This window comes from Moschus berezovskii, chromosome 16 (assembly GCF_049115385.1).
Source record: "Moschus berezovskii isolate FMDL1 chromosome 16, NW_MosBer_1.0, whole genome shotgun sequence".
Classification (NCBI taxonomy): Eukaryota; Metazoa; Chordata; class Mammalia; order Artiodactyla; family Moschidae; genus Moschus; species Moschus berezovskii.
The window spans coordinates 25,446,460-25,463,136 of NC_142475.1; the positions used below are offsets into that span (position 1 = coordinate 25,446,460).

Consider the following 16,677-nt stretch of genomic DNA (forward strand, 5'->3'; position numbering starts at 1 on the left):
AGTGAGATCTATTTAGGTGGTAACCTACTGAAAATACTATTTGCTCTCTTGAGGACACATTTCTAATTAATAATATATTAGACTAGAGAAGGAAATAAATGGACGATACAAACAAGCATGAGTTAATCCTATATATTAATTTTGCCCCCCTCCACAATGTTAGTATTTTTCGTAAGGTCAGTGATTTGGCAAATTTATAAGACTAATAAATCAATGCTTAACTTACATGCTATCTATGCTACACATTCTATCAATATACAATTCATACCAACGTGTCAAAAAACCCAATTTAACTTTTCTAAAATCAGCATAACTTGAGATGCTGGCAGCCTAGTAAAAAACAAACTGGTGACAAAGACACCGAGGGACAAATGACAGGCGGCAGAGTTGCCCGCCTTCTGCACATTTTCAAGAATGAAACCATTTCTTTATGTTTACTGCAAGAATGAATACTGTTACATGTCTTTGGGAGCATAATTTTACTTGAAGGTTTAATGGGGAGGGGATATGAGCATATTATAATAATAGAAACATTTACAAAATTTTAACATAAAAAGATTAAAAAAAAAACCTCACTTACTACTTGTTGTAGATCACAGTGAAGAACTTTGTGTTACACCCTTTATATTATAAAGTACATAATCACTGTTCTCTAGCTAACTGGGTATTTCTGGGCAAGAATGAGAAGTACAGTATTTATATGTTCAATGACATTTTAAAATGGGGAATTGGTGGGGAGAGGTTATTAATGTAAAAATGAAAAGGTTATAAACTTAGATTATGATTTTAACCCACAATTCCATCCTTTCATTTATTTCCAATTTATTGTTTATTAATAAAGAGTTCTCTCTTCTGAATATTTGGTGAACAAATCTATATTATCTTATTCATGCTGCTGCTAAGTCACTTCAGTCGTGTCCGACTCTGTGTGACCCCATAGACGGAAGCCCACCAGGCTCCCCCTTCCCTGGGATTCTCCAGGCAAGAACACTGGAGTGGGTTGCCATTTCCTTCTCCCATGTGTGAAAGTGAAAAGTGAACGTGAAGTCGCTCAGTCGTGTCCGACCCTTAGCGACATCCTAATCCAATTACTTCCCAGTTGTTAAGTGACTTAAACTAAGCTTAGAATTTAAATCTTAAATTTTCTTTGTACCCTAATGTCTAGATTATTTCAGCTGTCCCTTTGTAGGCACTTACTTGGGGCTTAATTCTAAGTGTATACAAATAAACACAGACAAACAGGGAAAGCTATATACAAATATATGAAAACACAGATAATAGCTTTGTAAGATGTAACTATCTTTGTGTGTATATATGCAGTATGATATGGTACATTATAGTATGGTATAGTAATCGTATAGTACTTGCTGCTTTTCTAAAATGAAATATCTGGTAACACTTTCTCAAATCACAAATAAAAACTTAGAGCCAATCACTCTAAAAATCTGGTTCAATGATGTATCATAAGAACTCAAGGTGCAGCATGGTAAAATCCTGAACAACTTCTCAAGTGAATATATTGATAGAAAAGATTTTCCATGATGGCAATGTTCAATTTTAGTAGAAGACTTTATTTTTAAACATTTTTAATGACACAAAGGTCTGCATTTAGTAAAGTCAGAGTAAGGTAACATGCTTTCTTTGGAAACCAAACAATAAGTCTACTTCTAGCTAAGAGGAAGCCACGAATAAGAAATAACCTATCAGCTCTCCACCACCCTCCTTTGGCTGAGCATGGAAGGATATGAGAGAATGATGCAATGTGATAGAGCTCAGGATTTCCTGAACAGGTCCTCTCTAGGCACAGAGTTGCTCAACCTCAGCACTACTGACATTTTGGGTTGGGTGATTCTTTTAGGGGGAAGGGAGGATAATATCTGATGCACTGTAGGATGTACAGCAGCATTCCTGGCCTCTCTTTAGATGCTGGCAGCACCTCTCCAGTTGTGACAACTGAAAATGTCTCCAGACATTCCCAGAACTCCCTGGGAAGAGGGGTGGAGGTGCTCAGCATAATGAGATTTGGATTAACTGGTCAAGAAGTTCTAAAAACATTTAGTATTATCAGTTATAATTAAGGACTTCTTGGTCCCTACACAATAAAGATAAATGAAAATAAACAGACAAAGCGATCTTTTAGACCATTAACTTTTAGACTGAGTTACTAGATAAAGCATGAATTAATGTTTATATTAATCCAGAAAAGAGAATTTTAGAATTCAAATTAAGGAGAGGTTACCTGACGACAACAGAAACAAAAACAGAAATAAGCAAAGAGGACCTAGTCAAATTTATAAGCTTTTCTACAGCAAAAGAAACCATAAGCAAAATGAAAAGACAATCCACTGACTGGAAAAAATATTTACAAATGATGCGACCAATAAAGGCTTAATTTCCCAAAATACAAATAGCTCATAAGGGAATTCCCTGGTGGTCCAGTGCTCAGGACTTCTACTGCAGGAGAAACAGGTTTGAAATCTGGTTGGGGAATTAAGATCCTACACACCACACAATGTGGCATAAACAAACAAAAAAATACGACAGCTCATATAACTCAACAACAACAAAGCAAGCAACCCAACTGAAAAAAGGCATGAAGGTCTAAATAGACACTTCTCCAAAGAAGTCATACAGATGGCCAACAGGTATATGAAAATGTGAATGCAAATCAAAACTGCAATGAGGTACCATCTCACACCAGTGAGAATGGCCATTATTAAAAGTCTAACAATAAATGCTGGTGAGGGTGTAGGCAAACAGAAACCCTCCTACACTGTTGGTGGGAATGCAAACTGGTGCAGCCACTGTGGAAAACGGTATGGAGGCATCTCAAAAAACTAAAAACAGAGATACTATATGATCCAGCAATCTCACTCCTGAGCATATATATAAGCAAAACTGTAGTTCAAAAAGAGTCATGAACCCCTTTGTTCATAACAGTGCTATTCAGTGACCAAGTCTGTGGATAAAAATGTATATATAAACAATGGAATACTACTCAGCCATAAAATGAATGAAATAACACCATTTGTAACAACGTGATTGTACCTAAATCATATTAAGTCAAAAACAGAAAGACAAAAATATGACATCACTTGGATATGGAATCTAAAATATGACACATATGAACTACAAAACAGAAATAAACTGACAGACACAGAGAACAGACTTGTACTTGCGGGGCAGGGGGAGGAGGATTAGCAGATGGAAGCTATTATATATGTAATGGATAACCAACAAGGACCTACTGTACAGTACAAGAAACTATTTTCAATATCCTGTGAAAAAAACCATGCTGGAGAACACAAAATATACATATATATGCATAATCGAATCACTCTGTTGTACAGCAGAAATTAACACATTATAAATCAATGCAACTTCAATAAAATAATTTTTTAAAAAAGAAAGAAGCTACCTGGTTGACTGCATTTGCCTTGTAGTTTCTGGATCTTCAAACATCTTCACAATTGGTTCAGTTTCTGCTTGAAGCTGTTTCAGCTGTGCAACAACGGTTGTTCTTTTTTCTCTCAAAGCTATTAAAAATGCAAAGGAGTACTACAATGTTAAATTATACTGCTAATTATGAGGATGTCTTGGACATTTTTCAATCTATCTAAATTGTACACATATTTATTTCTCCCCAACATATTCACATGCCAGAAGCCACCAACTCAGTAATTCCCCCAGATCCAATTTCTTTCCAGCATCACAAAGTCAGAGGGAATCCTCTTCTTACTCTCAAAGAAAACTGAGGAATATACAGATACAGTCTGAAAGAAGCTGCTGAGGAACCAACTACCTAACTCTACACTTCAGAGAGTTCATTCTCAGTGTTTTATATTCACTGTCATTGCATTCTCTCAGGAGACTATCCCAGTTTCTGAACAGAGGCCCAAAAGGGTTTACATACATTATTACTACAGGTTTTCAACTAGATTGAATGGAATTTAAATCCAATCAGTAACTTCTCTTTTCACTATAAATCTAGTTTGGCAATCTCTCACAAACAATTCTATAGTTTCTTTTTACTGCATTATGAAGTCAGAGAAAACGTGCATGTAACCTATCCTGTTAGCATGTTTTAAAGTTTCAGAGAAATATTAAGTTTACTTTATCAGCACAAATTAAAATTTAAAGGGTTATGACTCTTGCAGGAAATTTTAGTATAAGTCAAAACAGTGATTATGTTTAAGGTAATAATTTCTACGTTATATATTAGAAAGTATATACTAGAAAAGTGTTTCTCACACACAAGAGGGAAACTGTGATCAAATGTTGAGAAATGTCAATTTAAATAGTGCAAACTGTTATTTCTTTACTGAAGAGTTCTTACAATCTTTTAATACTACTTGCAGTGTTTTTTTTTTTTTTTTAAAGAATATCTACTGGAGAATGAAATGGCAACCCACTCCAGTACTCTTGCCTGGAAAATCCCATGGACAGAGGAGCCTGGCAGGCTACTGTCCATGGGGTCGCTAAGAGTCTGATACGACTGAGTGACTTTACTTACTTATTACTACAGAAAACAGGGATTTAGAAAACACTATTCCACAGCAGTTCCCTAATTTGAGAGCTGATCTTTGGCAAACTTTCTCTGGCTAAATAAATCTGTGCACAAGAGTTCGCATTTCTAACAGGCTCTCCCAGGTGAGCTGAAGATGCTGGTTCTGGGGACCAAGCTTTTGAGAACCATGGCTATTTTCAGATGCATCAAGACAAAAAGGAAACTCTAAGGCATACAAGATGATAACTGAAAAAGTTAGCAAGCCAAAAAAACTACAACATTCCCAGATAATTCTAAGGAAATAATCTGATTAGTAAGTACAACTCTGATGATGCATACTATGAATTGAAAGCATTGATGACCGTGTTTTCAAGTAGATTCACACCTTTTATGAAAGAAAATACTCTTTTTGAAGACCTGTAGCCTTTATATTTGGAGAAGGCAATGACAACCCATTTCAGTACTCTTGCCTGGAAAATCCCATGGATGGAGGAGCCTGGTAGGCTGCAGTCCATGGGGTCGCTAAGAGTTGGACATGACTGAGAGACTTCACTTTCACTTTTCACTTTCACACATTAGAGAAGGAAATGGCAACCCACTCCAGTGTTCTTGCCTGGAGAATCCCAGGGATGGGGGAGCCTGGTGGGCTGCCGTCTATGGGTTCGCACAGAGTCGGCCGTGACTGAAGTGACTTAGCAGCAGCAGCCTATTTATTATCTTTCACTCAAACAACTTTTAAATCATTCAAATAATTATTAAAACTTCTGGCTAAAGTTCTTTTATAAATCACAAGATGTTTAATACACATGCCCTCAGCTCACATGTCAAACTTCAGATGTAATGACAAAACTTACCATGAGGGATATCATCAGAATAAAGGTTTTTGTACACATCCATAGCAAAGTCTACCATGTTAGTATCACTAAGAAGATCCAATTTCCCTTGTAACAACTCCTTTTCATTATATATCTGCAAAAGAAAAAAAAAAAACCAAACAACTTTCTACTGAGTAAATTGAAGTTCCCTCAAAAAAAGTAGTTAATAGTAAGATTAGTGTACCTGGAAACATACCGTAAACTGTAATATTTTTGTAAAGTATCATATACTATTAATTCATGCTCCTACAAGAAAGGCAAGCAATCAACTTACAGAGACAAAATATTTTGTTTACCTAACAACATTAAAATAAAGCAAAACCATTCTCACCAACTTCTGATCTTTTATATATCCCTACAAGTCACCTTTTAGCCTAGAAAGAACAAGGCTATGGGTAAACAAACAACCATACCAACCCCACTAAGAAGCACATGGTATAGATGACACCTTTCCACAATCAGGTAATTAGGAATCAACTCTTAAATGTTTTACCTTCTTAGTCACTCTCACATCCACAAGATGGTTACCCATTTCTCCCTGAGGTGGTCTCTCCTTTATATGCCACTTACTTTTTCTCTAGTTAAAATCCTTCATAATGCTTTCCATCCACACCCCTGAAACAAAACTAGCAGCCATTCTGTCAATCTTGTCTTAACAGGTTTTCGCTTTGGCAAAAAGTTCAACAAACATTAATTTAGCCCACAGTTCTGGGACCAAATAGATACATAAGCAAACTCACATAAACATGACGTGTACTGAGCAACATGTAAGGATTTTATATAACAGCATCCAGGGAGAGAGATGGTAATGTAATTCAAAAATGATTTTTAATCAAGTGGTCAAGATGGCAACATTTCAGCAAAAGATTTTTGTACTAAATCTAGTTTTGCCATGCAAAGAAAAATGCAGATAATTTCTACATTTTACTAGCCATGAAAAGAAAAGATAAAGGTGGTCAAATTGTACAGCCATGAGATCAAACCTGAACTTTTCGAACTACATGAAAACTCTCACAAAATAATAAGAAAAAGACAATCCAATTGAAAACGGCTGTAAGATCTTAAAAGGCACTCCACAATAGTATACCCAAATGGCCAATAAACACCAAGAAAGGTCCTCAACCTCATTAATTCCTCATTAAAAGGAAATATAAATTAAAACCACACTAAAAGCTCAATATCAGTGTTGGTGTAGATGTAGAGAAACTGAACAATTACTCTGCTGCCAGAACTACAACCTCTTTGGAAAACTGTTTTTATCTTCCAAAGCTAAAATATTCTTTAACCTAGCAATTCTACTCCTAGGCACCCAAAATAAATGGGTGTATACATTCAAAGGACATTACCAAGACTGTTCTCAGAAATGTTATTTGTAACAGCCAGTCTATCAACATTAGAATGAATAAACAGCAGTATACGCATACAATGGATTAACATCTCAAATTGAAAATGAATGAACTACTGCCACCCTAACAACTTAGATAAATCTCACAATGTTGAAAGAAGTCATACAAAGCAGTAGGTGCTGGTGAATGCTTAATTCCACTTATATAAAATTTTTAACAGCCAAACTAATCAAACTAGTGCTTACCTTTGGGAAGAGTGAGTAATGACTAAGAATGGTCAGAAGAAAGATTTTTAGGATGTTTGCAACATTTTATTTTTTGATCTGGATGGTGGTCACACATAAGTGTGCTTCCTTGGGAATAAAAAAGAATTTTATTTGCTCACTTTTCTGTACGTATGTTATACTTAGTAAAAAATTTACTTAAAAACAACAACAGTTTCCTTTCAGTTTGCCCTATGGAAACTCTAACCTTAGGTGAATACATCCTTATCCTGGCATGTCACTTCTCCTCATCACTTCATCAATAGCCTTTAATTTGTAATGTTTCTCCCAACTGTAGATCCAAAGCACTGTTGCTCTGCGTCAGACCTCAATGGCCCCTTCTTAAATCTACACCACTTATCATTCTCTCTAAATTTTATCTTATAGGCACACTTATTCTGTAAAGAAAAAATAGTAAACATTTAAAATTTTGTGAGCCAAAATGCAAAAATCAAGAATACTATATATTAAGTACCATAAGAAAGAGAAGCTACGATTTTCTTTTCGAAATTAAAAAATGTAACACAGAATAAAATTTTTTGCAACACAGTTCTACTAATGAGAAGAATAGAATTCTTTCTAGACAGGAAGAATTTCACTTAACTGGTGTACAGTTAGTGTTCTATAGTTGAGAACAGTTGCAAATGCTCATCTGTTAATTTTCTTTTTAGCTGAGACCATACAAAACAGGCAGAGAGGGCTGTATTTGGTTCACATGCTGCTGCTGCTGCTGCTAAGTCACTTCAGTCATGTCCGACTCTGTGTGACCCCATAGACGGAAGCCCACCAGGCTCCCCCGTCCCTGGGATTCTCCAGGCAAGAACACTGGAATGGGTTGCCATTTCCTTCTCCAATGTGTGAAAGTGAAAAGTGAAAGTGAAGTTGCTCAGTCGTGTCCGACCCTTAGCGACCCCACGGACTGCAGCCTACCAGGCTCCTCCATCCATGGGATTTTCTAGGCAAGAGTACTGGAGTGGCTTGCCATTGCCTTCTCCGGGTTCACATGCTACAGTCGGCCAATTCAGTCTATCACCTCTTGAAAACAACTCCTACTTATTAATACACTAAAAATCTTTCAACACGTCTTCCTACTATCATCCTCTACAAATCCAACATCTACATTGATGATTCTTCAAAAACGCAAGCCTTAAAGCTTCTTTATCCTGCAAATTATAACATCTTTTATCCAGTACCTCATCTCTAACATTTCTAACTTAATTCATCACCTCTTCTACCACTGTTTCTGAAATGCCTGATCACCCTCAACACACCTCTGTTCTAATTTTTACAGTTTTTGATTGTCACTTTCTACGTTAGTTTGCATAGTTTTGCTATTCCCAAGCTCTTCTCTTTAACGTGCGCTCAGTCGTGTCTGACTCTTTGTGGCCCCATGGACTGACTGTAGCCCACCAGGTTTTGGCTATTTTAAAGCTCTTCTCTATACTATTTATCATTTATTCCATTCATTTTCTCCAAACAAATAGAATTCAATGTCAATCTCTAGCACTGGAAAAATGTATCTCTTTTCTATGTTCTGGCTAAGGTTAACTATAAAATATTTCAGAACTATGAAATAATGTTATTCAATCAAATCTCTGCTTTTCTCAAATTAGCAATCCTTTTTCATCAATATTGAGATGGCATTTATCCACCACACATTGTCTACGCTACTCAAATAACCTTCTACTGTTTCTCTCATTCCAAGAATGACCACTTATAAATGTAAGATTTCCAACCAAAGTTGGGCTCTTGACACTCACCAATCCCTGCACTTGTCTTTGGTCAGTTTCTTCAGTCACCATTTCCATGCTTGACCTTACTCCTCAAAACCCCAACTGAATGCCTCACTCCCCTTTCATACAGGACGGCCTAGCCTCCTATATGAAAACACCATGGAGTAGCTACTCTGTACCAGAAGGCTAAATTTTTTATACGCACTAGTTCATGAATTTTTCTAACTTACCCCCTGAGGATGATGGTAGTACCAACACTTGATGCATGAGAAAAGGTTTAGTCCACCAGAGTACTGATAGAGACAGGATCCTAGTCCAGGTCTCAATTCAGTCCCCAGGCTCTTAAAACTTATCTGGCCCTCTACTTCACTTGAGAATACAGAACATCAAGCTTCAAATAAATATTCACACATTTGTTAAATAATCATGAAAAGTCTCTTTGCTGAGAACACAAGGGAGAAAACATAGTTCCTGCTCTCATGGAGCTTATACTCTCCAACATACTATAAATATATTTAATTAATACCCTCATCATCACTGAGTATCTATCCTAACCATCTAGCCTACAAAACTCAAAGACTCCCCTCCTCAAAATCCTTTTTGCGCACAGAATAGTACCTCTTCAATTTTGATAACACTCCGCTAGTACTTCTCTGACATTTATTACTCTTGGACTTATAATTACAGACCTTTCTCCACCAAAGGATATTTTTAGTGATAGATTTTATCTTGGATTTCTCATAATTCCATGGTAATCCTATACTTAACGGCTGATAAATAAATATTCCAGCATCTTCTGCCTCTCAGTTACAGCCATCTTACCAACCTTCTCTCCAAGAAAACATGTTTTGAGCTGTTATTTCCCACTGATTCTCAGTTCTGTTCAGTTTTGGTCTTGCCCAATGAAAAACTAATTTACACTTATGTATTCCTCCCTTTCATCTGTCTGCCTTGAAAAACCAAAGTGTAAAGACATTAAACAAGAAGTCTGGCTGGTTTAGAAGTAGAAAAGATATTTTTCTATTGCTTGATCTTTGGTGAATTTTCCTCAATTACCCAAAAAAGAAACAGAAGGCAAACTAAACTGTTTTATTCAAGCTCTACAATATAGACTAAGTACAACCTATAAAAGAAAAATCAAGACAGAACAAAATTTTATATGGCAAGACATTCTTGAACAGTTATTGAAAATAAACTTGGCTGTTCTCTAATTTCAACAACTATAGAGTTGTCTGTAGGTTTTTAGAAAAGGTTCATACGAATTTGAGGGTTATACCTGTCCAATTCACCATGGGAAAATTTGAAAACTTATCAGAACAATTTAATGTTTATTTGTAGGGCTTTTAAATTTTTTTGCTGTTCGGACACACAAAATCTACTCCCCAAATCTTAGAGTGCCCTAAGTAGACTCGAGTTTTAATCTGCTTCTGGAAACAGAACGCATCTATTTTTTCTGGTCAATATTCTAATTCTTTCCCCACAGCAATATCGCTTTAACTACTAAAATGCACCAATTTCCCAATAAACCAAAGTGTAACTAAGCCTAAGATTTCCAAACTTTTAGGGCTGAGACATGTTTTTAAATGAGGCCCAGAACCAAATATTTTGTTAAGGTATCTTGAATAGCGAAATGAACACTAGCAACCAATTCCAATCACTCGAAGTCCGTACATCTACACGCTGAAAACCAACTTTCAAGATAAAAATTGATGGTTTGTTATTTTTTGGGTCCCCCTTCCCATCGAACAAAACATGCGACACTTCTAGGAAGTGGCTATCTACAAAAACACTAAACTCCTCGCAAAGAACTCATAACTTTACGGAAACTAAGGGACTAGATATTTAAGGGTAAGAAAATCATTCCAAACCATCCGGCAAGGAAAAGCACAGAGCCAAAGCCACCCTTTCTACAGTGTCCGAAAAAAAAAAAATAAATTTTCTGCTTTTAGAAGCCAGCTAGTCAAGCATTACTACAGCAGAGCCAGCCAATCGTCAACTTCCGAGAGGAATGACGCGGAAGTCCCTACGGCACCGGCACCTCAAGAAGTGAAGCAGAGATCATTCCCTTTCGCCCCTGAGTTTCGTATTCTCACCTTACCCCTGCTCACGGCAGAATTCCGCGTAGGGCTGACGATAAACTACTAGCAGGTCCTTACAGCCCATCTCAAGACCAATCTCGCGGCCGTCTCACACGTGTCAGGCCTAAGGCTACCGCCACTGCTTTTTGGCCTTACCTCGCATCTCACGCACTCCCACGCCTTCTGCGCGCTCAAAAAACCCCTTACCTCTTTTACGGAGAGAAACTCAAGCAACGGAAAGACTAAATGCCGATCTAAAAAGTGCGCGATGCGAGTGGTCAAGTCGTACTCCGCCATCTTGCCAAGGAAAAGGAAAGCGTGCGCTCGCTAAAACTTTATTGATAGCGCCGACAAAGGAGCAAACAGTCCCGAACTGCGCAAGTGCAGTGGCTAAACCAGTCACAGAGAGGGGCGGGGTTCAAACGCCAGCGCTCAGAGAATAGCGCATGCGTGAGAGCGTCCCTCCCTCTTCCCTCCATCCCTCCTGGCTAGTGTGGGCCTGGGTGGAGCGCAGGCGAAATTTCTTCGAGACCAATAGGTGTCTTGAAATTGTTGTTTAGTCCCTCAGTCCTGTCCGACTCTTGCGACCCCATCGACTGCAGCCCACCAGGCTCCTCGGTCCATGGGATTTCCCAGGCAAGAATACTGGAGTGGGTTGCCATTTCCTACTCCAGGGTATCTTTCCAACCCAGGGATGGAACCCGCGTCCCCTACAAGTCTCGGCATTGCTGGCTGATCCTTTACGGCTGAGCCTCCGTTGCGATCCGTTCCATTAACAAATACTGAAAACTCAAGAATTGATTGGCTGAGGCAATGTCATTTGTATTGGAGGTGCGGTGGAGGACAAGGTACTGAGGCTCCTGCTTTCCAGAAAATCACATACAGGAAGGAACAGCTGAGTTTATATTTGGGATATAGTAATCATTTCATAAGCATTTGTTAAATTAAGGTAGGCTGGGTTTCTAGACAAAAGCAAGTGAAATAATTTGAGATTATAGTAAGAGCCATAACTTGGTGTGTGTGTGTGGGTCATCGAGTGAGGCAATGCCAGATTGGGGCTTTTAAATTAGGGAGTTTAGAGAAAATTCGGGGTTACAGTTTAGCGGAAGATGTGGTAACAGGGGCAGATGAACAAAATTAGAGCCTGAGTGAAAACATGCCAGGTGGAAGCACAGCAAAAACAACGATACAGGAAAGGACTTGGTGTTTTTCAAAAACTGAGTAGCCTATGTGACTGGAGAGTGAGATTAAAGATACGGAGAAGGGCCAGGTAATGATTAAGGTAGGGAATGTGAGCTTTATTCTAAGTACTCTCGTCTCCTTTGCTAGTTCCTTGTCATCTTTCAGGCCTCTTCATTTTGGAGTGCCTTGGTGTCTTTGACCTCTTCATTTTTCCTAGAGAGTGCTCTAGGCCATTGCCCTAAGTGATGCCATCCAACCAAAAGGCAATCTACACATTGACAACTCCCTAATTAGAGCCCCAACAAGACTAGTAGTTAACGGCCAACTCAATATAACATTGCCTCCAAAATCAAATTCCCTATGTAATTCTCTGGTCAAAACCTACTTCTTTTACACGCTTCTCCAGCTCAGTGAATGCCCACTCCATCTGTCCAGTTCTGACACAAAATCTTCGAGTCACCCTTGACTTTTCTCTTATTCTACATTGACCCCACCAACAAATCCTCTGGCTACCTTTAAAGCATGTCCTGATCAATCAGTTCACAACACCTACAAGTTTAATGCCTACTCCAAACCACCATTATTGTGATTTTTAGAATAGCCTCTTCACTAATCACCTTGCTTTCCCTCTTTTCATCCTCTGGTTTTTACTCCATACAGCAACTGAGTGACTTTTTAAAAATAACCTTTTTATTTTGTATTGGGGTATAGCTGATTAATAATGTTGTGATAGTTCCAAGTGAACAGTGAAGGAACTCATCCATATATATACATGTATCCATTCTCCCCCAAACTCTCTCCCATCCAAGCTGCCACATAATATTGAGCAGAGTTCCATGTGCTGTACAGTAGGTCCTTGTTGGTTATCCATTTTAAATTTGTACAGGCAACCGTTAGTTTGTTCTCTAAGTCTGACAAAGTGATTTTTAAAAGTCAAATTATTCTCAGAACCCTCCAGGCCTTGTAGTCTCAGAGAAAAATGTGTAAGTCTTTAAGTAGCCTGTGCATGCTAAGTTGCTTCAGTTGAGTCCAACCCTTTGTGGCCCTATGGACTGTAGCCTGCCAGGCTTCTCTGTCCATGGGATTCTCCAGGCAAGAATACTGGAGTGCTTGCCATGCCCTCCTCCAGGGGATCTTCCTGACCCAGAGATCAAACCTTCATCTCTCGCAGCTCCTGCATTGCGAGCAGATTCTTTACAACTGAGCCACTGGGGAAGCCCCTTAAACAGCCTAAAAATCCCTAAATCATCTGGCCACATTACCTCTCTTCAACTTTTCCATCTCCTCTTCTTGCTCATTCTACCCTAATCCACTACTCTACTTTCTCTCTCTAAAGATTTTCCTGTTCAGGATTTTCATATGAATGGAATACTATAATATATGACTTTTTGGATATGATTGTTCTCACTTTGCACCATGTTTTCAAGGTTTATCCAAGTTGTAGCATATATTAGAAGTTCATTCTTTTTTAGGTCTGAATAACTCCTTGGAAGGAAAGTTATGACCAACCTTGATAGTATATTAAAAAGCAGAGACATTACTTTGCCAACAAAGGTCTGTCTAGTCAAGGCTATGGTTTTTTCCGTGGTGAGAGTGGGACTGTGAAGAAAGCTGATTGCCTAAGAATTGATGCTTTTGAACTGTGGTGTTGGAGAAGACTCTTGAAAGTCCCTTGGACTGCAAGGAGATCCAACCAGTCCATTCTAAAGGAGATCAATCCTGGGTGTTCATTGGAAGGACTGATGCTGAAGCTGAAACTGCAATACTTTGGCTACCTCGTGCGACGAGTTGACTCCCTGGAAAAGACTCTGATGCTGGGAAGGGTTGGGGGCAGGAGGAGAAGGGGACGACCGAGAATGAGATGGCTGGATGGCATCACCGACTCTGTGGACATGGGTTTGAGTGAACTCTGGGAGTTGGTGATGAACAGGGAGGCCTGGCGCACTGTGATTCATGGGGTCGCGGAGAGTCGGACGTGACTGAGCGACTGAACTGAACTGAACTGAATATTCCCTTACACAGATATACCACATATTGTTTACCCATCCATCTGCCGATAGACATTTGGGTTGTTTCTACTTTTTGAGTACTATGAATAATGCTGCTATCAACATTTGTGTACACATTTTTATGTGTTCATAAGTTTCAGTTCTCTTAATATTCAGAGGTGTCATTACCGGGTTATATGGTAACTCTGTTTAGAGGAACTGTCAGAGTATGCTATCATTTTGCATATAATTTTCCACTGGAGGAAACTGAGTAAAGGATATGTGGAATCTTCATATTGTTTCTTACAACTGCTTGTGAATCTATGATCTGAGAATAAAAGTTTAATTAAAAAAATGATTCCTAGAGTTTGAGCTTAAAAAACTGAATACCTACTGGTGACAGGTGGGTGGGCGGGGGGGTGGCGGTATATGTATAGGAATATGTATGAGTGCTAAAATCAGGAATTCTGTTTCAGACAGAATAAGATCCGTCCTAGATATCCAAGTGATGCTGTCTAGTATGTAAGTGGAAATACTATTCTGGATCAGTTCATATAGTTTAATCACTTATCATGAGTAGAGCCTTGTACTAGATGTTTTCAAGGATTTGGAAGTACAACATGATCTTTGCCATAGTGTCACTTCAGTATTATCGGGAAAGCAAGGCTGAATTTCCACGAAACAGAGAATAAGTGGTAGTCTAGGATGCTGTAATACAGGGAATAGTCTTTGTAGCCTCTAAGAGTTGATAAATTATAGTTGTAATATGAAGTTTCCTGGATGACCAGAGACCAAAGTTTTAATAGAATATAGACAGGAAAATAGGGATCTTCCCAGGTGGCATTAGTGGTAGAGAACCCACCTGCCAATTCAGAAGACACATGAAATGCAGGTTCAATCCTTGGGTTGGGAAGATTCCCTGGAGGAGGGCATGGCAACCCATTCCAGTATTCTTGCCTGGAGAATTCCATGGACAGAGGAGCCTAGCGTGCTATAGTCTGATGGGTTGCAAAGAATCCCATGTGACTGAAGCAACTTAGCATGCATGCAGGAAAAGAGGACATTAAAGAGAGAAATTGTAGGAACCGAGGCTTCCACCAGAAGGGAGCTTCAACAGAGGAGGGAAGGAAGCAGGTAGAGTATGGAAACTTGTCAAAAATGAACAGTGAGCATCTTTGAGAAGCAGAGAGAAATAAGATGCACTTCAATTTGATTAACTTTTACCATATTCAAGGTACTAAGCTAGGTGTTAAAGGGAATATATAATTTGTGAGAGCTAGTCTCTGGCCACTGGAGAAGGCAATGGCAAGCCACTGCAGTACTCTTGCCTAGAAAATCCCATGGATGGAGGAGCCTGGTAGGCTGCAGTCCGTGGGGTCGCTAAGGGTCAGACATGACTGAGCAACTTCACTTTCACTTTTCACTTTCACACATTGGAGAAGGAAATGGCAACCCACTCCAGTGTTCTTGCCTGGAGAATCCAAGGGATGGGGGAGCCTGGTGGGCTTCCGTCTATGGGGTCACACAGAGTCGGACACGACTGAAGTGACTTAGCAGCAGCAGCAACAGCAGTCTCTGGCCACAGGAGCTTTCATTCTAATAAGGGGCAATTATTCATTCATTCAGTATAAATTGAATGCTTACAATATGCTGTGCACTGGTCTAGGTCCTGGGAATGTGTCAGTAAAGAAAACAAACTGCCTTCTCTAAAGAAGCTTATATTCAAATTGGGGGAGACAGATAAAAACATATTAACAAATGCATAATTTGGTGGTGATAAATGCTATGAAGAACAATATGCAAAGTAGAAGTTAGAAAATGATGGGAAGGGTTGTTGATTTATATAAAGTAGTTAGGAAGGCCTTTCTGATAAAGTAGAATTTGAAAAGAGATCTGAAGGAAGTGAGGGTGACTTGTGGCTGCCTAGAGGAGAAAAATTCCAGGTGAAGGAACATTAAGTATAAAGGTATGGAAGCACAGGTGCGATTTGTATCCTTGAGGGATAGCAAGGAGACTTGAAATTCAATAGCTGATTGAGCAAGAGGAAGTGTGGAAGAAGATGAGTTCAGAGAGGGAGGGGTGGGACAGATGACATAATGCGTTGTAGGCCACATTAAAGACTGGATTGCATTCTGAAGTAGGTGGGAAGCTATCGGAGGGTTTTGAGCAGAGAAGGCATATAATCAGAGTTATGGTTTAAATAGCATGGCTATTCAGGACTGTCATATGAATGTAATAATATAATACATGGCCTTGAGGGTTTGAAAGAGGGTAGGGGGACAAACGTATACACAGAGGGATCAGTTAAGGGACTATTGAAATAACTCAAACATGATGATGGTGGCTTAGATCAGAGTGGTAGCACTGAAAGAGTTGTGGACAGTAGTGAAATTCTGAATGTTTTCTGAATGCAGAACTAGCAAAATTTGCCAGTAGATTAGATGACAAGGGCCCAAGATAACTCTAAGGTCTTTCTAGACCTAGAAACCATTTGCTGAGGTAAGGAAGGATGTGATAGTTGCATATTTAAAGGAGAGAAATCAAGAGTTGGGCATACTATGTTTTGGATGTCTATTAGACATCTAAGTTGAAATACTGATTAGGCAGTGGTGCACATGAATCTAGAATTCAGGAGAAAGATAAGAGCTGGAGACAGAAAACTAGATGTTATACAGAAACTAGATAGTATAGAAAACACAAGACCA

The 16,677-nt window shown here is 38.8% G+C and overlaps 1 protein-coding gene across 2 annotated transcripts in view; it reads right to left on the minus strand.

The window, feature by feature from the left end:
* EIF3E (eukaryotic translation initiation factor 3 subunit E) overlaps positions 1 to 11,166 on the minus strand; it is a 53,392-nt gene extending 42,226 nt beyond the window's left edge. The window contains exons 1-4 of one of the 2 annotated variants that reach the window (XM_055431739.2): positions 11,010 to 11,136; positions 6,974 to 7,081; positions 5,362 to 5,476; positions 3,419 to 3,536 (exon numbers count right to left, since the gene is read on the minus strand). In XM_055431739.2, coding sequence (XP_055287714.1) covers positions 3,419 to 3,536; positions 5,362 to 5,419 — 176 coding nt within the window. In that variant the 5' untranslated portion in view covers positions 5,420 to 5,476; positions 6,974 to 7,081; positions 11,010 to 11,136. Of the gene's footprint in view, positions 1 to 3,418; positions 3,537 to 5,361; positions 5,477 to 6,973; positions 7,082 to 11,009 lie in introns of both variants that reach the window. The other variant, XM_055431738.2, reaches the window with a different exon arrangement.
* Positions 11,167 to 16,677: the final 5,511 nt, after the last annotated feature.